A 24,920-nucleotide genomic window follows, 5' to 3' on the forward strand; every position below is an offset into this window, starting at 1 on the left:
ATCTGGAACTCTCTCCCCTTAAAGGCTGTAGATGCTGAGGGTCAAATGAAACTTTCAAGACTTGGGGTCGCTAGACTTTTGTTGGGTACGGGTATCAAGGGATGTGGGTCAAAGGGCGGGTGGATGGAGTTAAGGTGCAGATCAGCCAAGATCTAACTGAATGGCAGAACAGGCTCGAAGCACCGAAAGTTTAAAAGGCTTTCGAACTGTAGGACAGCTGTCTGTTCTAGCACTAATGCACGTCTGTGAAAGAAAATAAATGATACAGTGCCATTCCCAACCTTGGGACATCCCAAAGCGCTTTACAGCCAATGAAGCACTTTCCTGGAGTGCAGTCACCTGTTGTAATGCAAGAAACGTGGCAGCCAATTTGCGCACAGCAAGCTCCCACAAACATCAAAGAGATAAATGACCAGATAATCTGTTCTTTTAGACGTGGTACGATCCTTCTGGCACAATGCAAGTCTGTGTTAATGGAGGCCCATATTTATGATGAACTTAAAAATAAAGATAAAGCTGGTGGTTGCTTACCTGCAATGGAACCGATTTCGGTGAATTCTTCGGCTCGCCACTGGCTGACCTCTCCAAACGCCTGCGACTGAGTGAGGAGTTTGGCCAGGGCCATCAGCTGTGACTCCTCACAAGATAGACGCAGCCTTCCGATCCACAGAACCGCCACACTGCGATTTAGCAGCGCAGGGCATCAGTATGCCAGTGGGTAATTTAGCAATAACGTTTTTTTTTAAATTAAAAAGAAAGACAAAGATAGATTTTATATCGTTTGATAAAACAGAGAGGTTGAAAGAATTTGATACAAACACAGTGGCACGTTCGTTACCAATATCCAACAGTACTTGCATAGAATCACATCGAACGTATAGCACAGAAACAGGCCAATCGGCCCAACTGGTTTATGCTGCACACCAGCCTCATCCCACCCTACTTCATCCCACCCCTTCTATTCCTTTCTCCCTCATGTGTTCATCCATCTTCCCCTTAAATGCATCTATGCTGTTCACTCTAGCAAGTTCCAACCCCATTGAATTTTGAGCCTTGTAATTACACTGATTTGGGAATGTATAAATCAGAGTCTGGACTGGGGGTGGGGAGAGGGAGATCTGGGGCTGAATCCACTTCCACCATATCTCTGACGCTCTTTACTTCTCCTTTGTGAAACTGAGAGGGAGGGAGGGTACAAGCGCTCCACGAGTCTGTCCCCTCCCATCCCCCCCCTCAAAACCCCCACCTGGAAGGGGGCACCACCCACCAGACATCCCTCCAGTGCTGCCTCCTTTGGCCCCAAACTAAGGCCTGCAAGGCGTGTGATGCAGGCTAACGAGCGTGACATATTGGCTGTTTCTGAACGGCAATAGCTCGCTGTTAGGGGAGCAGTAAAGTTAAGCAGGCTCTGTTTAAAGACTAAGATCAAAACCTGCCCTCAATGACCAGCCTCTTTTCATTAATTCTCGGGATGTGGGCGTCGCTGGCAAGGCCGGCATTTATTGCCCCGAGAAGGTGGTGGTGAGCCGCCTTCTTGAACTGCTGTAGCAGCTTTGATACAAACGGAATGTCTCACTAGGCCACTTCAAAGGGCAGTTATCACGCTGAGCACCTTGAGTCTCATCGCCGAGAGCATGCAGAAACCAAGCGCAGACAGCGGAAGGAGCGTGCGGCAAACCAGTGCCACCCACCTTTCCCTCAACCATTGTCTGTCCCACCTGTGACAGAGACTGTAATTCCCGCATTGGACTGTTCAGTCATCTAAGAACTCATTTTTAGAGTGGAAGCCAGTCTTCCTCGATTTCGAGGGACCTCCTATGATAGTGATGACATTGATGTTGTTATATATGCAGACTATAGATATACTCTCTGTGTAGTCACTCTATAGTTGCATAAGATGGAGACTTGTTTACCTGATGTACTATCAATAAGGTTTACACTGTGTATATACTATGCTGGCACCACTAGAGGGTGTAACTGGTGGAGACCGGGGTTTCCTGCCCTGGTGGCAGGGACTGTATAAAAGGCTGCCCACCATGCTTGTGCCTCACTCTGGAGTTACGAATAAAGGACCAAGGTCACTACAGTTTGAGTACAACACATTGCCTCGTGGAGTCATTCATAAGTGTATTACAGACATAATAGATGTGGGACTGGAGAAAATCGAGGCCAGACCGGGTAAGGACGGCAGGTTCGTTCCCTAAAGGACATTGGTGAACCAGTTAGATTTTCACGATAATCAGGCAGCATCATGATCACTTTTACTGAAAACAGCTTTTTATTCCCAGATTTTTTTTACAATACTGCATTCGAACCTTCCAACTGTCACGGTGGAGTTTCAATTGGCGTTGTCTGGATTATAAACTCTTCGCCGGTGTTTATGCTCCACACCAGCCTCCTCCCACTCCTCTTCATCTCACCTCATCACCATATCCTTCTATTCCTTGGTTTAGCTTCCCTTAAATACTACGACACTACTGTAGCCTCTCGTGGGACAGTGTCCAGGAGTGTTGTAAACTGTATGTGCCCCATCCCCCTTTGCACTAATAACCTTGTCCCCACAATATAGGACACAGGGCCACATTGACCAAACTGCTGATCCCGAGTGCAGTAATCTGCCAGGAACCAGGAGACTGCGACGATTAACATACAAGCCAATGTCTTTTCCACTAACGACAGAGGCATTCATTTTTAGGTTGACCCAGCTTCTCGGTGCAGTTTGAATATTATCGAAGAAAACATCTTTGAAGGATATATTGGCCTTGGAGGGAGTGCAGCGTAGGTTTACCAGAATGGTACACGGACTCCAAGGGTTAAGTTACGAGGAGAGATTGCACAAACTAGGGTTGTATTCCCTGGAATTTAGAAAGTTATGGGAGGATTTGATAGAAGTTTTCAAGATATTAAGGGGAACAGATAAGGTAAAGCATAAAACATTTGGAAAAGAATGATCCAATCAAGCAGAGTCAGCATGGTTTTATGAAAGGGAAATCATGTTTGACAAATTTGCTGAAGTTCTTTGAGGATGTAGCAAGCAGGGTGGATAAGGGGGAACCAGTGGATGTGGTGTATTTGGATTTCCAGAAGGCATTTGATAAGGTGCCACATAACAGTTCACAGGGTTGGGGGCAATATATTTACATGGATAGAGGATTGGCTAACGAACAGACAACAGTCGAGATAAAGGGGTCATTTTCCGGTTGGCAAAGTGACTAGTGGGGTGCCACAGGGATTGGTGCTGGGGCCTCAACTATTTACAATCTATATTAATGACTTGAATGAAGGGACCGAGTGTAATGTAGCCAAGTTTGCTGATGATACAAAGATGGGTGGGAAAGCAAATTGTGAAGAGGACACAAAAAATCTGCAAAGGGATATAGACAGGCTAAGTGAGTGGGCAAAAATTTGGCAGATGGAGTATAATATGGGAAAATGTGAGGATATCCACTTTGGCAGCAAAAATAGAAAAGCAAATTATAATTTAAATGGGGGTCCTTGTGCATGAAACACAAAACGTTAGTATGCAGGTACAGCAAGTGATCAGGAAGGAAAATGGAATGTTGGCCTTTATTGCAAGGGGGATAGAGTATAAAAGCAGAGAAGTCCTGCTACAACTGTACAGGGTATTGGTGAAGCCACACCTGGAGTACTGCGTACAGTTTTGGTCTCCATATTTAAGGAGGGATATACTTGCATTGGAGGCTGTTCAGAGAAGGTTCATTAGGTTGATTCCGGACATGAGGGGGTTGGCTTATGAAGATAGGTTGAGTATATTGGGCCTGTACACATTGGAGTTCAGAAGAATGAGAGGTGGTCTTATCGAAACATATAAGATAATGGTCGACAAGGTGGATGCAGAGAAGAATATTTCCACTCATAGGGAAAATTAAAATTTGGGGACATAGTCTCAGAATAAGGGACCGCCCATTTAAAACTGAGATGAGGAGGAATTTCTTCTCTCAGAGGGTTGTAAATCTATGGAATTCTCTGCCCTAGAGAGCTGTGGAGGCTGGGTCATTGAATATATTTAAGGCGGAGATAGACAGAAATTTGAGCGATAAGGGAATAAAGGGTTATGGGGAGCGGGCAGGGAAGTGGAGCTGAGTTCATGATCAGATCAGCCATGATCTTATTGAATGGCGGAGCAGGCTTGAGGGGCCAAATGGCCGACTCCTGCTCCTATTTCTTATGTTCTTATGGCAGATAGAGAGAAACTATTCCCGCTGGTTGGGGAGTCTGGGACTAGGGCATAGTCAAAAAATTAGAGCCAGACGTTTCAGGAGTGAAGTTAGGAAACACTTCTACACGCAAAGGGTGGCAGAAGTTTGGAAAACTCTTCCTCAAACGGCAGTTTATGCTAGATCAATTGTTAATTTTAAATCTGAGATTGATAAATTTTTGTTAACCAAAAGGTCTTGAGGGATATGGGCCAAAAGCAGATAAATGGAGTTAAGATACAGATCAGCCATGATCTCCTTGAATGGCGGAACAGGCTCGAGGGGCTGAATGGCCTCCTCCTGTTCCTATTAGAAATGGAGCCACAATCCCAGCCCTGCCCAGTTTCTACCCTGATGCTTGCCTTGTGTTTGGAATTGGTAACGGATGAAAACGCAGGGAATGCCGCAATTCTGGCTCTGTGCCAGATACCAACTCCGCAAGGTGACTTTGATGGTGCCTACCTGAATTGCACTGGGTCTATCGCTGATGCGTCCGCTGGTTTGATGCCACAGATGAGGTGGCCCAGAGCCACCAGGCTGACGGAATCCAGATCCCCTGCCCTGCGCCTGTTCACCCGTAGGAAGGTTGTAAACAACACGGTGAGCTGCAACAAAGATTCCATTATCCTTTCATTCAAAATCGGGATACAATACTGTGTTCAAAGGGCGGAATTTTATTCAACTGCTATTGTGGCAAAATAGCCACAGTTTGTGTAGTCGATTTTCTATTGACCCATTCTGTGGCCTGAACACCATTTCAGAGAATCACACGGCACAGAAGGCCGCCATTCGGCCCATCTTGCCTGTGTCGGCTCTTTGACCCTCTCCCCCTGCTCCTTCCCCATAGCCCTGCAAATGTATCCATTTCACGTATTATTCAATTCCTTTTTGAAAGTTACTATTGAATCTGCTTCCACCGCTCTCTCAGGCAGCGCATTCCAGATCATAAGGAGCGTCTTAAATGAGAGGGAGCTTCTTAAATGAGAGAGGCGGAGAGGTGTGAGCAAGGCACGGCCAATGTTAGCCATACAGCTCAGTTCCATCTTCCTCTGATGGACATTGGAAAGCTAACAGCACCAGGATCCCTGGAGATCACCATCTCTGCACTCAGTGAGACTAATTCCAATTTAAGCATCCACATTCCGTCTGAGCTGAAACCAGCTCACTCAGGGCCATCTGCTGACCAGTTCAGCTCAGCTACCCACTGATATAGCCAGCTAAGCCATAAAAAAAGGCATCTATATAGCACCTTTCATGAACACTGGACATCCCAAAGCGCTTTACAGCCAAGTAAGTTTGGAGTGTGGTCACTGTTGTAATGTAGGAAACGAGGCAGCCAATTTGCACACAAAGGTCCCACAAACAGCAATGTGATAATGATCAGATAATCTGTTTTTTTGTTATGTTGATTGAGGGATAAATATTGGCCAGGACACCAGGGATAACTCCCCTGCTCTTCTTCGAAATAGTGTCATTTACATCTACCTGAGAGCACAGACGGTTTAATGTCTCATGCGAAAGACGGTACACCTCCAACAGTGCGGCACTCCCTCAGCACTGCACTGGGAGTGTCAGCCTAGATTTATGCGCTCAAGTCCCTGGAGTGGGACTTGAACCCACAACCTTCTGACTCAGGCGAATGGGGAGGAAATGAGGAGGAATTTTCTTCTCCCAGAGGGTCATGAATCTTTTGGAATTCTCTGCCCCAGAGAGCTGTGGAGGCTGGGTCATTGAATATATTTAAGGTGGAGATTGACAGATTTTTGAACAATAAGGGAGTCAAGGGTTATGGGGAGCGGGCGGGGTAGTGGAGTTGAAGCCAAGATTAGATCAGCCATGAATCTTAGAATAAGGGGCCGCCCATATAAAACTGAGATGAGGAGGAATTTCTTCTCTCGGAGGGTTGTAAATCTGTGGAATTCTCAGCCTCAGAGAGCTGTGGAAGCTGGGACACTGAATAAATTTAAGACAGAGATAGACAGTTTCTTAACCAATAAGGGAATAAGGGGTTATGGGGAGTGGAGCTGAGTCCATGATCAGATCAGCCATGATCTTATTGAATGGCGGAGCAGGCTCGAGGGGCCGTATGGCCTACTCCTGCTCCTATTTCTTTTGTTCTTATGAGTGTGCTACCCACTGAATCACAGCTGAAACTTAAGGGAAGCCACAATAGTTTAAATAGAGCATCGGATTCAAGTATCCGAGTTCAACAGTCGGCCAGGGTAGAACTGGCACAGCAGCTTTGTTGTTTTAAAGGCGTGCATTTGTCCGCCACAAAGCAGCATTGGGCCTCACTCACTCCTGGTTGGCACACATATGGACAACAGTTGGTTTTCTCCCTGGTGCACGCTCAGCCTCTCAGCACACACACTCATTCTGGCATCGACCAGCTGGCGACGAGTACCTTTTTGCTGCTCCACTCTGCAATTTTGCCCAGGGCCGCCACTGCGCCCAGGTCCGATAGGTCCAGTCTCGTCAGCTCCCTCTCCGTGAACTGGGTCGCTACTCGTCCCAGCTGTTCAATCACGTTGGGCGGCATTGCCGACACTGGTCTGTAAATCTGGCAGAGTGCAGTTATTCTGTAATGGTTGCTCATTTTTTAAATGGATAAAATGAATTTACAAGGATGATACCAGAACCGAGAGGCGATACCCGTCAGGGAAGACTGAACAAGCCGGGGCCCTTCTCTCTGGAAAAGAGAAGGCGGAGGGGTGCTCTGATAGAGGTCTTTATAAGATTATGAAGGGGTTCGATAGGGTAGACGCAGAGAAGATGTTTCCACTTGTGGGGGCGACCAGAACTAAGGACCATCAATATCAGACAGTCACTAATAAATCCAATGGGGAATTCGGGAGAAACTTCTTTACCCAGAGAGTGGTGAGAATGTGGAACTCAACGGGTCCGTGCCGGTGTTTATGCTCCACAGGAGACTCCTCCCACCCTTCTTCATCTTCCCCCATCAACATATCCTTCTATCCCTTTCTCCCTCACACACACATCTAACTTCCCCTTAAATATATTTGCGCTATTGGCCTCAACTGCTCCCTGTGGTAGGTAGTGAGTTCTGGTTTATACGGCTGAAGGGCTCGCCGTGCAACATCTGTACCTGTTTCACCCTGTCCAGCAGCTGAAACAGTTCGAACGGCTGAAAGTGGGGATCTTGTCCAATCATCTCCAAGCAGCTGATGAAATCGTCGTCGGACATGGCAGTCAGCAAACTGATGGTCCATGCAGAGGGTAGGGTGGTCCGGACAGAGCTGCAGGTTAGGACGGGGCCTAGCACGAAACAAGCAGTATTAGTAGCTTTTTCCTGCCTGGTACCTTTATCTTATTTTCTCCGTTTCTCCCTGTCCCTTACGCACTTGTTCTCCAGGCTAAGCTGACAGCAAGTCACTTGCTCACAGGCTCCATCCACTTCCACACCCTCCCCTTACTCTCATCATCATCATCATAGGCGGTCATGTGGAAGCAAGTCATCCTGCAACCCAATGGTCAACGGTACCAGATATTTCTCGTGCTCAGTGTCATGGCCCACTCCCGTAAGCGACCACTCGTTCCCTACAGAATTGAAGTGTGACCCTTACAGGCACAGTATCTGACAGTGTAGAGATACTCAGCAATCAAACAGAAACCCCTGTCCTGTATTTACCAGTCGTGAGACAACACCATGCATTTATATAGCGCCTTTAAAGTAGCAAAACGTCCCAAGGCGCTTCACAGGAGCGTAAGCACAACAAATGGACACCGAGTCACATAGGGGGGATATTAGGGCAGGTGAGCAAAAGCTTGGTCAAAGAGGTAGGTGTGAAGGAGCGTCTTAAAGGAGGAGAGAGAGTTAGAGAGGTGGAGAGCTTAAAGAAAGAAAGACTTGAATTTATATAGCGCCTTTCATGACCACCGAACGTCTCAAAGTGCTTTACAGCCAATGAAGTACTTTTGAAGTGTAGTCACTGTTGTAATGAGGGAAACACACAGCAAGCTCCCACAAACAACAATGTGATAATGACCAGATCATCTGTTCTTTCTTTTGTGATGCTGATTGATGAATAAATATTGGCCAGGACACTGGGGATAACTCCCCTGCTCTTTGAAATAGTGTTATGGGAACTTTTACGTCCACCTGAGAGAGCAGACAGGGCCTCGGTTTAATGTCTCATCCAAAAGACAACATCTCTGACAGTGCAGCGCTCCCTCAGTACTGCCCCTCTGATGGTGCGGCGCTCCCTCAGTACTGCCCCTCCGACAGTGCGACGCTCCCTCAGTACTGCCCCTCCGAAGGTGCGGTGCTCCCTCAGTACTGCCCCTCATACAGTGCAGCGCTCCCTCAGTACTGCCCCTCCGACAGTGCGGCGCTCCCTCAGTACTGCCCCTCCGACAGTGCGGCGCTCCCTCAGTACTGCCCCTCCGACAGTGCGGCGCTCCCTCAGTACGGCCCCTCCGACAGTGCGGCGCTCCCTCAGTACTGCCCCTCCGACAGTGCGGCGCTCCCTCAGTACTGCCCCTCCGACAGTGCGGCGCTCCCTCAGTACTGCCCCTCCGACAGTGCGGCGCTCCCTCAGTACTGCCCCTCTGACAGTGCGGCGCTCCCTCAGTACTGCACTGGGAGTGTCAGCCTAGATTTATGTGCTCAAGTCCCTGGAGTGGGACTTGAACCCACAACCTTCTGACTCAGAGGCGAAGGTGCTGCCCACTGAGCCACGGCTGACACTTGGGGCCTCGCCAGTTGACGGCACGGCCACCAATGGTGGAGTCACCTGTTCTCACCGTTCTTGGTCTGCAGCTGCCTGGTGTTGAGAAGTCCAACTGAGGTTTGCAATAATATTTGCTGTTTTCTAAAGAGGTCGTCGAGATCAGAACTTTCCACTTGTTGCTGACAGGCAGAACCAAAGTCACTTTCTTCCCACTGCCGTTGGCTGTGAAACAACGTCTCAATCCTCTCCAGGGTCAAAACATCCTGAAACCACAAGAGTAGAGAAAGGGTTTGCGTTTGCCCCTCACTATCTCTGATACTTGAATCTTCTCGCGATTGCGATCGGAAGTTTAACTGTGATCAGTCAACACGTACCTTTGCAACACCACTTCGCTTATAATGATGGCTCCTCGTTAAACAAACACTTAACAATAGTCAAAGCCAATTATAGTTTTTGGCATCACCCCTGAGCGGCCTGGCTCTAATTTTGAGGTTATGCCCCTTGTTCTAGACTCTCTCCACTAGTGAAAATAGTTTCTCTCTATCTACCCTTTCGAATCCCTTAATCATCTGAAGCACCTTAATTAGTTCACCCTTTAATCTTCTAAACCCAAGGGAATACAAGTCACATCTATGCAGCCAGTCCTCACAATGTAACCCTTTTAGCCTCGGTATCATTACAGTGAATCTGCCCTGCTCCCCCTTCAAGGCCGATATATCCTTCCCGAGTCACGGTGCCCGGAACTGAACACAGATATCCTAGATTGGGTCTAACCAGAGCTTTATACAATCTTTTAATGTATAATTAGGGACTGTTACCATTGGAAGCTTCTGTATATTATCAATGGAAAGAAAGAAAACCAGGCGGTCGACCTTGTCCAAGATCAGTGAGGTCCAGTTTGTGGGATCACTAGAAAAAAGAAAATAAATGTTTAAATTGCTATAACTGCAGAGCTACCTATAACTCTGGTTAATAATTTTAGACAATTTTTTTTTACAACGCATTAGCAAACCTTTCTCATATTTTCTGTGAAGCTGCTTTTAGAGAAGTCTTGCCCTAAACTGAAGTCTGAACATCACTGGGCTGAAATCGCACCGTGCAATATTACGGATAAAGTTCAATGAAGTAAATTCTTTTGTCTGCTATTTTGATGCTGAGATTAACCCACTCGCTATTAATATCACACAGCAAGAATTCAACCCAAATGCACATTGAAATGTTTGGGTAAATTTCTACTATTGTTAGTAGCACAATTTCGATAACTTGATATACCCGAGTAGCACAGAGTATTATATAATGCATATAGTCGTGCTATAGTATATTATGTAAAATATATTAAAATATTACGTCCATGTGCTCTTCCTGTCAACTTCCCATTACAGTCTATGTAAACGTCACGCTGCAATTACAACCTCCTGCCAGTAGTGGTGCTGTACTCCTCGGTTTTGCGTCTCCCTGTTCCTCAGCCTGTTCTGCAGGGAAGTGCCTTAAGCTCCAAACAACCCCACTTCCCAACTGCAGTATGTTTTGCTAATTAACTATAAATATCAAATTAAAATATTATATGAAACCCAGGACAGATTGTATGACTTTAAAATGAGGACAGATTTATGCCTGTGTGCACTGGTGTCATTAGTCCCTTGCCCTTTAATGCCACTTTATCTGAAGACTACACTGGGTCTTTACTCCCTATATGCAATGCCATGGAAGATCAGCTAGTTATATATTACAGATACACAGTACTTTACACCTGTATATGGGGACTTTCCAAATGGCTCAGTGAGTTTATTCAGTGAGTAGCCAAGCCATATAAGGCCCTGGAGATTCAATCCTAAATCAGAGCAAAAATAGCTCACCACCACCTTCCCCCGGGCAACTAGGGATGGACAATAAATGCTGGCCTTGCCAGCCACACCCACATCCCATAAATGAATACATTTTTAAAAAGCTGATCTCTTGTCAATTCGAGGCAGAAGCGTTACATTAGCCCCAGTGCCCCTCGATTAGAAAAGAGAAAATCAGCCAGGACTCCTGTTCCTCATCAGAATACAGCGACTCCTGTCTGTGGGCATCGGGTGAGGACTAGATTGGGCTCAGCCGCCGTTGGACAGCCAGTCAACACTCAACGTCAAAACTCACACATCAGTAGAGGTCATCTGTGGCTCAGTGAGTAGCACACTCATGTCTAAGTCAGAAGGTTGTGGGTTCAAGTCCCACTCCAGAGACTTGAGCACAAAAATCTAGGCTGACACTCCCAGTGCAGTGCTGAGGGAGTGCTGCACTGTTGGAGGTGCCGTCTTTCGAATGATATGTTAAACCAAGATCCCTGCTCTCTCAGGTGGATGTAAAAGATTCTGCAGCACTATTTTGAAGCAGGGGAGGTATCCCTGGTGTCCTGACCAATATTTATCCCTCAATTAACATCACAAAAAAAAAACAGATTATCTGGTCATTATCACATTGCTGTTTGTGGGAGCTTGCTGTGTGCAAATTGGCTACTGTGTTTCCTACATTACAACAGTGACTCTACTTCATTGGCTGTAAAGCGCTTTGAGACATCTGGTGGTCGTGAAAGGCGCTATATAAATACAAGTCTTTTATCTGGACAAGGTACTGAAAGCACCCAATACAGAGTCAACACTTTCAGGAGAAACGAGACACAGGAACAGGAGTAGCCTGTTCAGTTAGATCACGGCTGATTTGTACCTCAACTCCATTTACCAGCCATGGCTCCATATCTCTCGATACCCTTACCCGACAAAAATCTATCGATCTCAGTCTTGAAAGCTCCAATTGACCTCCGGCCTCCACAGCCTTTTGGGGAAGAGAGTTTTAGATTCCCAGTGCCCTTTGTGTGGAAAAAGTGCTTCTTGCTTTCACTCCTGAATGGCCTGGCTCTAATTTTATGGCCCCTTATTCTTGATTCCCCCACCAGAGGAAATAATTTCTCTGTGTCTACCCCCTATCAAATCCTAAACACCCCGATCAGATCACCCCTCAATCTCCTGTACTCAAGGGAATACAAGCCAAGATTATGCCTTGTTGGCTGATTCTCTATATTGGCTGGAAATGTTGTTCTGAAACAACTTGGGATACCTTCTAAAATAAAGATGATTACTTTCTTCAGATTTTTTATCCGAAGTGAGTATTGACACCACTGTGTCAGCCAATGAGTTGGAGACCGAGCAGCACTAATGGCAGGACTCACAGCAAACAGTCTATTTAAACACAGCCAATACGAACTACATCAAACAGTCTACAGAGTCTATTTAAAAAGAGTCTCTACGAGTTACAGCAAACAGAACATTGTAATGTACGTAGCACTCAAATCACTGACTCCACACGGTCTGGTGTTGTAGTAACTGCTGTGACCTTAGTCCTTTATTGTACAACTCCAGAGTGTCTCTCAGGTGTGGTGGGCAGCCTTTCATACTCTGTCTTGCAGGTACTTTCAGGTCTCCCAACACAGCGCCCTCTGTGGCGCACCACTGTACTTATACATTTAATGTATCTGGACAATACATAACAAACATGACCAAAACTACAGCAAAGTCTCCCAATAAAAGCAGGTTATTTCCCCAGCACAATGCGGTGAGTGAAGGATGGTTGCACAATACAAATGATGTGCGTAAAATCGATTCCAGTCACTCAGAGCAGTGTGATCTCCAGGCGAGATTGACGAGGGAATTACCCAATCATCTCCATTCTGGCCCGGGATTTGTAGCGTCACTATATGCAGCCTTTTTTCTAAAATTCAGTATGTAGTGTATTTGTTTCATGGGTTCTTTGCTTAAGAATTCCCTGCTACACATTTGCTGTAAGGAATGAGCTGGTTTATTAGCAAAGGTTTATCAAACTGAACCCGATCGGTTCATCCACCGGGTTCACAACTGCATGCCTCGTCGTGCAGATCCTGAACTAAACTGGCTGGGGTTTTATTGAGCCTTGTGAACATCACATGACTGGCTAAGTCACTCACAGTGCAACAGCCCCACAGACCTGTGAGCACGTTCACAGGTGCATACATTACATTTAACATGACCAGTCCCACCTCAGTGAAACAGGAAACTCTGCAAACTGCGGCGTTACCTACCCAAACATGTTGTCTTTAGTTAATATGTCGCCCAGCAGAAATTTCTTCTGTCTGTCAAAACAGTAATCTTTAATCTCCAACAGTTTTGCCTTCAACTCTGCTCGTGGGATCGCCATGAATATTTCATCAGCAACAAAAGGCAGTGCAGATCCCAGTAAATCAAACCCTGCTTTGGAAAACACTGGATCGTATAAATTCTGAATATTAAAAGAAAGGTATATATATTTGAAAGTGATCAGCACCAGATCAGACTGACTGAAAACTTACGCAAGCGTTATTTTTATATAAACGTTAGCAGTATGTTAATTCATCTCAAAATACTATGGGCCAATAAGACAGTCAGAAATATTTGAGAGCATTTGTGGTTTTGATTGGTTTATAATTAAATTTCACATTTGGTGAAAGCAGAATTGACTGGTCTCACCAAAACTCTTCAATCAAAAGGATGACTCCTGCCTCGAGTGATACTACCTCGAGTCTCCTGTTTAGATCCACATCAAGACTTCCCTTGGGAATTCGGAGCTTGGTCGAGAGATGCTTCTGTAGGAAAACAGACCCTACGGAGGAGGGGCGGTCATTCAGAAAGGGGAAGCGAGTATGGCCATTGTTACCACCCAGTTTTTGAGTGGGTTGTCCAACAATGTAATCTAATTACCAAAAGTCTACTTCCTAAGTAGAGCTGGTCTCCAGTCGTCCTGGCTAACCCTTGCTACTGGACCAAGGCCTAGCTCTGTCAAGCCCGTGTGGTGGCTGGTGTGCAACGGTCACTGCACGTTATAAAAAATCCAAGCACAGGCATCTTCCATCCTTCAGGATGTAGTTCGGACCTGGAATTTTAGGTCCATCATTGAAACACCTGTGAACTTTTTGACGTGGAAGCAAGTCATCCTTGATTCGAGGGATTGCCTATGATGATGATGATGATGTCTTCCTAAAACAGAAATCAATTTTCCCCCTATTATTTCTGATTAGGGAATGATAGCACAGTGGTTATGTTACTGGACCAGTAATCCAGAGTCCCGGACGAATGATCTGGAGACCTGCGTTCAAATCCAACCACGGCAGCTGGGGAATTTAAATTCAGTTAATTAAATAACTCTGGAATAAAAAACTGGTCTCATGGTGACCATGAAACTACCGTTTTGTCATAAAAAACCCAGCTGGTTCACTAATATGCTTTTTAGGGAAGGAAATCTGCCGTCCTTACCCGGTCTGGCCGATATGTGACTCCAGACCCCAGCAATGTGGTTGACTCTTAACTGCCCCCTGAAATGGCCCAGCGAGACACTCAGTTGTACCAAACCGCTACAAAAACCAATAAGCACCACAAGGACTACAACAATTAGGGATGGAGCAATAAATGCTGCCCTTGCCAGCGATGCCCACATCCCGTAAACGAATAAAAATATTATTTGACCAAGCTTTTGGTCACCTATCCTAATATCTCCTTGTGCAGCTCGGTGTCACATTTTGTGTGATTACATCCCTGTGAAACGCCCTGGGATGTTTTACGACATTAAAGGCGCTATATAAATGCAAGCTGTTCCATCCAGATATTGTTCAATCACTGCAAGTTTGAAATGGACAAATAGGGAAACCATTTCTGCCTATTACACCGAAACCGGTGACCAATGATGAAAGAGCTCACATCTTACCAGTACTTGTACAATCCAGTCCACCATCAGACTCTGCTTCGAACTTGGGATCTTTAAGAAAGGAATTGGATTATCTACCAGGATTTGGAGCAACCTCTGTGTCATGTTGATGGAAAATCTTTTAATTTTCAATAGCCTACAAAAAAAAAATAACCTTAATAATCTGAACAGGCCGGGGCTCGTTTCTCTAGTTGAGAGAAGGCTGAGGGGGTGACCTAATAGAGGTCTGTAAGATTATGAAAGGGTTCGATAGGGTTGACGTAGAGAAGATGTTTCCACTTGCACGCGAGACCAGAGCTCGGGGCCTTAAATATAAGATAGTCACTGATAAATCTGAGAGGGAATTCAGGAGAAACTTCTTTCCCCAGAGAGGGGTGAGAACATGGAACTCGCTGCCACAGGGAGGGGTTGAGGTGAATAGTATCGATGCATTTAAGGGGAAACTGGATAAACACATGAGGGAGAAGGGAATAGAAGGATACGGTGATGGGGTGTGATTGAGAGGGGCAGGAGGGGGCTGGTGTGGAGCATAAACACCGGCACGGAGCGGTGGGGCCGCATGGTCTGTTTCTGTGCTGTAAGTACTTTGCAATAACTGTTTTTGAAACAGATGCAGTACTTGGCTTCCGACCGTTCCGACTGCAAGTGGTTACTTACTGGAGGTCGAAGAGCAGCTGAGGCCGCATACTCTGCACGGTCTCTGTGGAAAGGACAAATCTGTTCACTGCCTCCAGAATGCAGTTTCTCTGTGAAAATAAGGGCACAGTGTTGCTTTAAATGTTTAGCCATTTCTTTTAATAATAGTGATTTTTTTTTAAAGTAAGAATGTTTTCATGTTTGCTTAAAGACTCTCACTTCTGGTTTAACGCAGAATCGTAAGCACAGGAGGTGGCCATTCGGCCCATCGTGCCTGTGCCGGCTCTGTGACAGAACGATCCGATTAGTCCCACTCCTCCTGCTCTTTCCCCACAGCCCTGTATGTTTAGCTCTTAATGTCTGTACCCTGACACTGAGCAATGTCACTGTGAACTGGGGTTTGCTGGGGGCAGTGGGGTAGAAGGAGCAATGAGGTTCACATCTGACTGTTCCCTTCAGCCTGACTGGAGATCAATTTGGTTCAGCATTCCCAGGGCTACATGCTGAACTCTGACCTCCCAGGACTCGGTCCAGGCTGCTGTCCATTGGTCTACCTGCATCGAGTCAGCTTCCTGGTATTTCTCCTTCTCCCCTCCTCTGCGGTGCCTCGGCTACACGTTGGGAGCTCGGTGCGCAAGGAGTAATCGTCCTGAGCCCATGGTCTACCGCCCCTCTGGTTGAGCAGCCACACTGGCTGCATCCCTAAAGCTCATCTCCTGCTGAAGCCCTCATCCCTGCCTGTTACCATCAGACTCGAATATTCCAAGGCTCTCCTGGCCAGTCTCCCACCTGCGCTCATCCAAAACTCGGCTGCCCCGTGTCCTAACTCGCACCAAGTCCCGCTCACCCATCACCCCCTGTGCTCGCTGCCCCGTGTCCTAACTCGCACCAAGTCCCGCTCACCCATCACCCCCTGTGCTCGCTGCCCCGTATCCTAACTCGCACCAAGTCCCGCTCACCCATCACCCCCTGTGCTCGATGCCCCGTGTCCTAACTCGCACCAAGTCCCGCTCACCCATCACCCCCTGTGCTCGCTGCCCCATGTCCTAACTCGCACCAAGTCCCGCTCACCCATCACCCCCTATGCTCGCTGCCCCGTATCCTAACTCGCACCAAATCCCGCTCACCCATCACCCCCTGTGCTCACTGCCCCGTATCCTAACTCGCACCAAGTCCCACTCACCCATCACCCCCTGTGCTCGCTGCCCCGTATCCTAACTCGCACCCAGTCCCGCTCACCCATCACCCCCTGTGCTCGATGCCCCGTGTCCTAACTCGCACCAAGTCCCGCTCACCCATCACCCCCTGTGCTCGCTGCCCCATGTCCTAACTCGCACCAAGTCCCGCTCACCCATCACCCCCTATGCTCGCTGCCCCGTATCCTAACTCGCACCAAATCCCGCTCACCCATCACCCCCTGTGCTCACTGCCCCGTATCCTAACTCGCACCAAGACCCACTCACCCATCACCCCCTGTGCTCGCTGCCCCGTATCCTAACTCGCACCAAGTCCCGCTCACCCATCACCCCCTGTGCTCGCTGCCCCGTATCCTAACTCGCACCAAGTCCCACTCACCCATCACCCCCTGTGCTCACTGCCCCATGTCCTAACTCGCACCAAGTCCCGCTCACCCATCACCCACTGTGCTCGATGCCCCGTGTCCTAACTCGCACCAAGTCCCGCTCACGCATCACTCCCTGTGCTCGCTGCCCCGTGTCCTAACTCACACCAAGTCCCGCTCACCCATCACCCCCTGTGCTCGATGCCCCGTGTCCTAACTCGCACCAAGTCCTGTTCACCCCATATGCTCACTAACCTACATTGGCTCCCGGTCCGGCAACAACTCAAATGTAAAATTTTCTTCCCCCTGTTCAAATCCCTTCATGGCCTTGCCCCTCCCTACCTCTGTAACCTCCTCCAGCACCCCCACCCCCCCACCACACCATCTAAGATCTCTGCGCTCCTCCAATTCTGACCTCTTGCACATCCCCCCGATTTCCATCGCTCCAATATTGGCGGCCTGGGCCCAAGCTCTGGCATTACTTCCCTTAACCTCTCCCTCTTTCCTTAAGACATTCCTTAAAACCTAACCAAGCTTTTGGCCACCCGTTTCAATATCTCCCATGATGTGCACTGAGACGCTTTCATTACATTTATGATGTAATATAAACAATAATTGCTGTTGCGAGTTCTAGGAGTATTTGTAAGCATACTTCACATCTGGCCAACACCTCTGGCCAGAGAGCAACATGAGCCGGCAGTATAACTCCGCACTGAAAGCTTTAATTAAGGAAATCAAGAGATATGGAGCAAAGGCGGGCAAATGGAGTGGAGGGCCAGATCAGTCATGATCCCACTGAATGGCAGAACAGACTAGAGGGGCTGAATGGCCTCCTCCTGTTCCTACGTTCCTACCTTCAGGTGCAAGTGAAGCGATGGCTGTTCGGGTAATATGTATCATGGCCTGATGAAGAGAGTTTTTGAAGATGAGACCCTCAAATCTGGCACCAAGCTCATGGTCTACAGGGCTGTAGTAATACCCGCCCTCCTGTATGGCTCAGAGACGTGGACCATGTACAGTAGACACCTCAAGTCGCTGGAGAAATACCACCAACAATGTCTCCGCAAGATCCTGCAAATCCCCATGGAGGACAGATGCACCAACATTAGTGTCCTCGACCAGGCCAACATCCCCAGCATCGAAGCACTGACCACACTTGACCAGCTCCGTTGGGTGGTCCACACTGTCCGCATGCCCGACACAAGACTCCCAAAGCAAGCGCTCTACTCGGAACTCCTACATGACAAGCGAGCCCCAGGTGGGCAGAGGAAGCGTTTCAAGGACACCCTCAAAGCCTCCTTGATAAAATGCAACATCCCCACCGACACCTGGGAATCCCTGGCCAAAGACCGCCCTAAGTGGAGGAAGAGCATCCAGGAGGCTGCTGAGCACCTCGAGTCTCGTCGCCGAGAGCATGCAGAAATCAAGCGCAGGCAGCGGAAGGAGCGTGCGGCAAACCAGTCCCACCCACACGTTCCCTCAACCACTGTCTGCCCCATTTGTGACAGAGACTGTCATTCCCGTATTGGACTGTTCAGTCACCCGAGAATTCACTTTTAGAGTGGAAGCAAGTCTTGCTCAATTTCGAGGGACTGCCTGTGATGTATCATGGCGCCACTAAATAAACTTTATCACAAAGGTGCTTTTTCTTCAAACTTTGAGTTAGTTCTATCAGTGGGGAAACTTGTTTGGAGGAATTACTGAGCCAGTAAGTGTATAAGGGGGTTAGATGAGTGTGCAAACCCCCGCCCCAGGGATACCCCTGTCAGTGAGCTTACTCAGTGACAGGCCTGAGACGCAAGCAGAAGGCACCCAAACTTACCAGGGTCATCGGCAATTCAATCGGCAGATCCCGGAAAAATCGTAGGAGTTTCAGGAACGTATTGGGTGTCACTAGATGTTTCAGAGTCGCACAATCCACTCCACGTGCCACAAGTCCAAGAGAACTGAAGAACGTAGGTGTGGAAACAAATCAAAGTTATCACTTTCTACATGTGATTAAAAAGTATATGCATGATTAACCTGGAGTATTTACACCCTGACATTTGCTGCATGTGTAATCCCTAGTTTCAGCATTCGGAGTTTAGTGAAGTGCAATCCGACTATAGATGGTGCCTTGTGAGGGTAGTTTGAGCTGCGTAACACGAGTGTGAAGTACTGGTGGTTGCAAACTGGTTACAGATGGTGGCAGCACCAGGAACGCCTTTTGGCAATGAATGAAGACCATCACACAAGCCGTGTCAACCGTGGCTCAGTGGGCAGCACTCTCGCCTCTGAGTCAGAAGGTTGTGGGTTCAAACCTCACTCTGGAAACCTGAGCCCCTAAATCTAGGCTCACATCCCCAGTGCAGTACTGAGCATGTACCACACTGTCGGAGATGCTGTCTTTTGGACGAGACTTTAAACCGAGGCCCTGTCTCAGGAAAAGTCCATGCTCCAAAATCCCTCTGTGCAAAGATGTTTCTCTCTCTTCACTCTTTCAATGACTGAAATTAAATTGATGACTCTTTGTCACTGACTCTGTAGAGCGGGCTGCATATAGTCACACCACAATTCCTGGTGAGGGTAATTCCCTGGTCAGTCTTGCCTGGAGACTGCGCTGTTGAGAGTGACTGGGATCGGTTTTACCACACCATTCGTATTGTGTAACCATTCTGCACTGTGCTGGGGAAATAATCCCGCTTTTATCGGGAGACGTTGCTGCAGTTCGTATAGACTCTGTGGTGCACTGTTTAAACAGACGCTGCTCGTTGAGTAAAGAGAGTGTTTACTGTGAATCCTGCCATAGGTCCCGCCCCGCCTCCAACTCATTGGCTGACACTCTGAAGAATATGACAGTGCAATGAGGCCCGATTCTAACACAGCGAGGATGCAGGGAAGATCTAACTATGTGAAGAGCTTCCTCAATAGCTTAATGTATAAATAGTGCTCCTGAACAGATAGATTTTAGATTCAAGGTCTGGTCAGCAGTGGGAGCTCAGCAACTACAGCCTATGGAGGACAACAAGCCACTCCTGACTGCCACGCTTGTTGAAGAGTGTGGACATCAGGATCAGATTTGGCCGTGGTGCATTCAGCAGAACAGCCCGATGACTGTCACTATCTCTGGACACCGACATGGTCCTATGGCACCCTGTCACATCTTCAACACGCTCCGCCGCTCAGTGTGTTGCACCATTCCATTGCTGGAAAGAGAAACTAGAGCAACTTACCTGAAGAGATCTTCAGTCAGATTGTGGTCATTTGCTTCTGAAACTTTTCCAAAGAGCAGCTGTGCCTGTAACATGGGAAGAAATGTCAAATGACATGGCCAGAACTTCTCTTAGTTTCCTTGCACACCCCGCTAAACACAACCTAAGTTTTTATTTTGAACAAAACTCAAACTTTATTCCCTCCTGAAGCATAACTCTTGTCGGTTATGGTTCAGACGACATTTTCCACAAGCTAGGACCTCCTTCAAATGGCCACTCCTCACAAGCAAGCCCAGATAGTGAAGGTCAGTGTTAGTATTCAACCTCCTTCTCTCTATGACTAACAATAACACACTTCAAGTAAGCACGAGACACTTAATGGAGGAGTATACAGAACAAACTTTATTGATATACAGCCCAGGTGATCGGCCTAACTGTAGAGAGAGCAGCTTCTAGGTTTCTATTGAAAACCATGTTCCTTTATACACCATATTCTGCCGACATCAAAGGTCCATGTCACAGATAAGATCTCATGGCATATCTGTTCCCAAATCCTTTGCAGTCCCTCTATTCATGTAAACAGCTGCAGTTGCTTATTCCAAAGCGACTTCCTTTAAACAAGACTTCCTGATGTAACGGTTATGAGCATAGGAACAGGAGGAGGCCATTCAATGAGATCATGGCTGATCTGCGACCTAACTCCATATACCCTCCTTTGGCCCTTATCTCTTAATATCTTTGGTTAACAAAAAGCTATCAATCTCAGATTTAAAATTAACAACTGATCTAGCAAATGTTATTAACCTCTTTGAAGAATAGGGTTTATTAACCGTTATCTTTCTATACTATAGTTAGTGGATCCCTCTGCCTATGTTTATTACACTAGCTACCAGTGTTACACTTTAATCACTCATGACAGACATCATTACTGTCCCTTATTTCCTTATACAAGCACTTTTTGTATATAACACTCGGGCACGAAAAGCATAAGGCAAGCCAGGCTTTCCTCTCGTGCCACTTCAAAGCCATCCTGTTTATCTTGGAAAGCCTGTTGCTCTAAGATACAAAGAAATTTGATTAAGTGAGGGTACGATAGCATAGTGGTTGTGTTACTGGACGAGTGATCCAGAGGCCTGGACTAATAATCCGGAGACATGAGTTCAAATCCCACCATGGCAGCTGGGGAATTTAAATTCACTTAATTAAATAAATGTGGAATTGTTAAAAAAGCCAGTGTCAGTAATGGTGACCATGAAACTACCGGATTGTCGTAAAAACCCAACTGGTTCACTAATGTCCTTTAGGGAAGGGAATCTGCCGGTCTGGCCGATATGTGACTCCAGACCCACAGCAATGTGGTTGACTCTTAACTGCCCTCTGAAATGGCCCAGCGAGACACTCAGTTGTACCAAACCTCTAGAAAGAAGTAGTGCAACGGTTCAATGCGGTGGCTCATGGACAATTAGGGATGGGCAATAAGTGCAGGCTTTACCAGCGACACCCACATTCCATGAACAAATGTTTAAAAACTCCCCAAGATGTCCAACATTCAGCAAGCTGTTTGACAGCAGGTGGAATCACAGCCAAATCCAATCTTGTCCACACCCAGAATGCACACGCGCGCAATTCCTGCACGGGTTTCCGGACAGGATTCAGGAGCAGGGGAACGCTCCCCAGTTTCCCCCTCATTAACCCAGATACTTCCTGCCTTAACCAGCTGAGTTACCCGGGGAAGAGTCATTTATTTAGGACTTAAGAGTTAGTCAAAAAAGTTTGTCAAATTGAAAATATTACCTGTTGCACAGACCATTTCATTTGCATCGTGTCATTGGCGTTGGACAATAGCATGTTCACCTTTGGCTTCAAAGATATTAGAGGAATTTCCTTTACAAGAGAATCCAAATCTTTGAGCCACTTCATATTGTCAGATTCCTAACAAAAAAAATTAACATGACAATTAGAAATGCGTTGCTTTAAGAATCAACAAATTGTATTTATATTGCGCCTTTAATGTGGTAAAGACACATTCCGTCTATTTTGCACCTTTCTAAAATATGCGCCTCTGGACTTAATGCAACATTAGCACACAGATCAGATACACGCCGGTTATACAGGGCAACACTCCACAAAATGGCTTTGGCATCACAGCCATGCAAAACATGCAGTATAACTGCAGTCTAACTCGGCATCAGTTCGACCAAGTGCATCAGGTGTGGCATCACCTGGGGGGGGAGGAGTCTCACTCCGCCTCGGTACAGCTGATCTCAGTTGGGACAGAGGTAGAGTTTCATAGATTCATTGAAACTTACAGCACAGGAAGCCCTTTGGCCCGTCGTGCCTGTGACGGCTCTTTGAAAGAGCACACGAGCTTAGTCCCACATCCCTGCTTTTTGCCCGTATCCTTGCAAGCTCCTCATCCTCAACTACCTGTCCAACTCTGTTTGAAAATTATTTATGGGATCAGCTAACACCACCTCCTTGGGTCGCATGTTTCAGATCCCCAGTTGTTTCATTTGGCCTCGGTATTACTGGGCTTGGAAGGGGAAAAATCCAGGGTTTCAGCTCCCGATTGTGATCCAGTGGCCTGCACATGTGGACGGCAGATGAGGCTAATAATGGCATCGGCTGTGATAACACCATGGTCAAATAGCCTATGTAGGTTTGTACATGTAGAACTGATACTTAGGGGAGGTGAAGTGTGAGGGGGTTGGCACCTGTGGAACTACAAGGCAAAGAAGAAAGGACTCGCCTTTCACAACCTCAGGACGTCCCAAAGCGCTTTACAGCCAATGAAGTACTTCTGAAATGTGGTCACTGTTGCACACAGCAAGCTCAAACCACAAAAGGTAAACTGTTTTAAAAAACATGTTTTATATATTTTTTTTAAAGTGATGTTGATTGAGGGATAAATATTGGCCCCAGGACACCAGGGATAACTCCCCTGCTTCAAAATAGTGCCGTGGGATCTTTTACATCCACCTGAGAGAGCAGATGGGGCCTCGGTTTAACGTCTCATCTGAAAGATGGCACCTCCGACAGTGCGGCACTCCCTTAGTACTGCCCCTTCGACAGTGCAGCACTCCCTCGGGAGTGGCCACCAAGATTTTAGTGCTCAAGTTCCTGGAGTGGGACTTGAACCCACAACCTTCTGACTCTCAGGCGAGTGCTGCCCACTGAGCCACAGTTGACACAGCTCCTACAGTCCCAGTGGGGAACTGTATTTGAAGGGAGGATGGGTTGAAATTTTGGCTGGACAGTACTCTCCGACCTTCACTCCCGTCAAGTGTGACCGCTTTGGGAGTGCAGCATTGGTGAGTGCACTGTCCTATCCCGAGAGTCAGCACCTTCAGGACAGGAATGGTGAAAATCGGAGGGCAGAACGGGAGACCAGAATAACATTCTGAACCCAACAATTATTTAAGAGCAAATATAAGCGAATGAGCACCCAAATCTAGAATAATTAAGATATTATATTAAGCATAATTAACAAAGTGACTGACCAGCCGATTTAGGAGACTGATTTCTGTGGTCAGGTTACCAAACAGTCCACTGTTTCCCAACTCTGACAACCGAATGGCTCGGGTTATTGCGTTACTGTAAACTCAAACTTGCTCTTGGGGCTGGTCCAGGTAAGGTGTCAGAATACGTTAACCAATCACTCACCTCGACCAGGTTCAAATATCATTCCTTAATGAAATTTCACACTGCCAAAACCCCTTTACAAACCACAGACTAATCCATTATTGAGGATCCATCCAGCCGCAAAGTCCTTTGCTCTGGTGCACATTTATCAAGCAACGCTGGCTGATAACGTCATCAAATATTTAAATTACTTTTAAATGTCAATTCCCTGATGTGATTAATGCGTGGTCAAAATCATTGTCTTCTAACACACAAAAGGTTGAAATCGAGAAGGTGCAGGCCTGACCTCCCTCAGACAAAGATGAACACTCACGGTTCCATGGGGACAGACCGGAGAAGCTGGGGTTGTTCTCCTTAAAGCAGAGAAGGTTAAGAGGAGATATGATCGAGGTGTTCAAAAGCAGGAGTGGTTTTGATATAAGGAGAAACTTTTTCCAGTGGCAGGAGAGTGGGTAACCAGGGGATGCAGGTTTAAGGTGATTGGCAAAAGAACCAGACGTGACATGAGGAAACATCATTTTACGCAGCGAGTTGTTATGAAGCAGATTCTGTTATATATGTGGATTTGTATTTACTCTGTACAGCCACCAGAGGGCTCATTCCCCAGCGTCCCAAGGGATCCCATAATCCCTTGGGAGCACAGGTATTTAAGAAGGCTTCACAGGTTGGAGAGGCACTCTGGAGACATAAGAACATAAGAATTAGGAACAGGAGTAGGCCATCTAGCCCCTCGAGCCTGCTCCGCCATTCAACAAGATCACGGCTGATCTGGCCGTGGACTCAGCTCCACTTACCCGCCCGCTCCCCGTAACCCTTAATTCCCTCATTGGTTAAAAATCTATCTATCTGTGACTTGAATACTTTCAATGAGCTAGCCTCTACTGCTTCCTTGGGCAGAGAATTCCACAGATTCACAACCCTCTGGGAGAAGAAATTCCTTCTCAACTCGGTTTTAAATTGGCTCCCCCGTATTTTGAGGCTGTGCCCCCTAGTTCTAGTCTCCCCGACCAGTGGAAACAACCTCTCTGCCTCTATCTTGTCTATTCCTTTCATTATTTTAAATGTTTCTATAAGATCACCCCTCATCCTTCTGAACTCCAACGAGTAAAGACCCCAGTCTACTCAATCTATCATCATAAGGTAACCCCCTCATCTCCGGAATCAGCCTAGTGAATCGTCTCTGTACCCCCTCCAAAGCTAGTATATCCTTTCTTAAGTAAGGTGACCAAAACTG

At 47.0% G+C, this 24,920-nt stretch overlaps 1 protein-coding gene across 4 annotated transcripts in view; it reads right to left on the minus strand.

Moving 5' to 3' along the window:
* The window catches only part of LOC139227648 (stereocilin-like), a 39,031-nt gene that overhangs the window by 5,136 nt on the left and 8,975 nt on the right, over positions 1-24,920 (minus strand). For all 4 annotated transcript variants that reach the window (XM_070858566.1, XM_070858568.1, XM_070858567.1 and 1 more), the window contains exons 5-16: positions 21,839-21,976; positions 20,066-20,130; positions 18,676-18,799; positions 15,314-15,402; positions 14,657-14,792; positions 13,002-13,198; positions 9,727-9,817; positions 8,982-9,171; positions 7,324-7,493; positions 6,622-6,777; positions 4,680-4,822; positions 532-680 (exon numbers count right to left, since the gene is read on the minus strand). In XM_070858566.1, the coding sequence (XP_070714667.1) occupies positions 532-680; positions 4,680-4,822; positions 6,622-6,777; positions 7,324-7,493; positions 8,982-9,171; positions 9,727-9,817; positions 13,002-13,198; positions 14,657-14,792; positions 15,314-15,402; positions 18,676-18,799; positions 20,066-20,130; positions 21,839-21,976 (1,648 nt within the window). The remainder of the gene's footprint in view (positions 1-531; positions 681-4,679; positions 4,823-6,621; positions 6,778-7,323; positions 7,494-8,981; positions 9,172-9,726; positions 9,818-13,001; positions 13,199-14,656; positions 14,793-15,313; positions 15,403-18,675; positions 18,800-20,065; positions 20,131-21,838; positions 21,977-24,920) is intronic.

Source organism: Pristiophorus japonicus, chromosome 17 (assembly GCF_044704955.1).
Source record: "Pristiophorus japonicus isolate sPriJap1 chromosome 17, sPriJap1.hap1, whole genome shotgun sequence".
Classification (NCBI taxonomy): Eukaryota; Metazoa; Chordata; class Chondrichthyes; family Pristiophoridae; genus Pristiophorus; species Pristiophorus japonicus.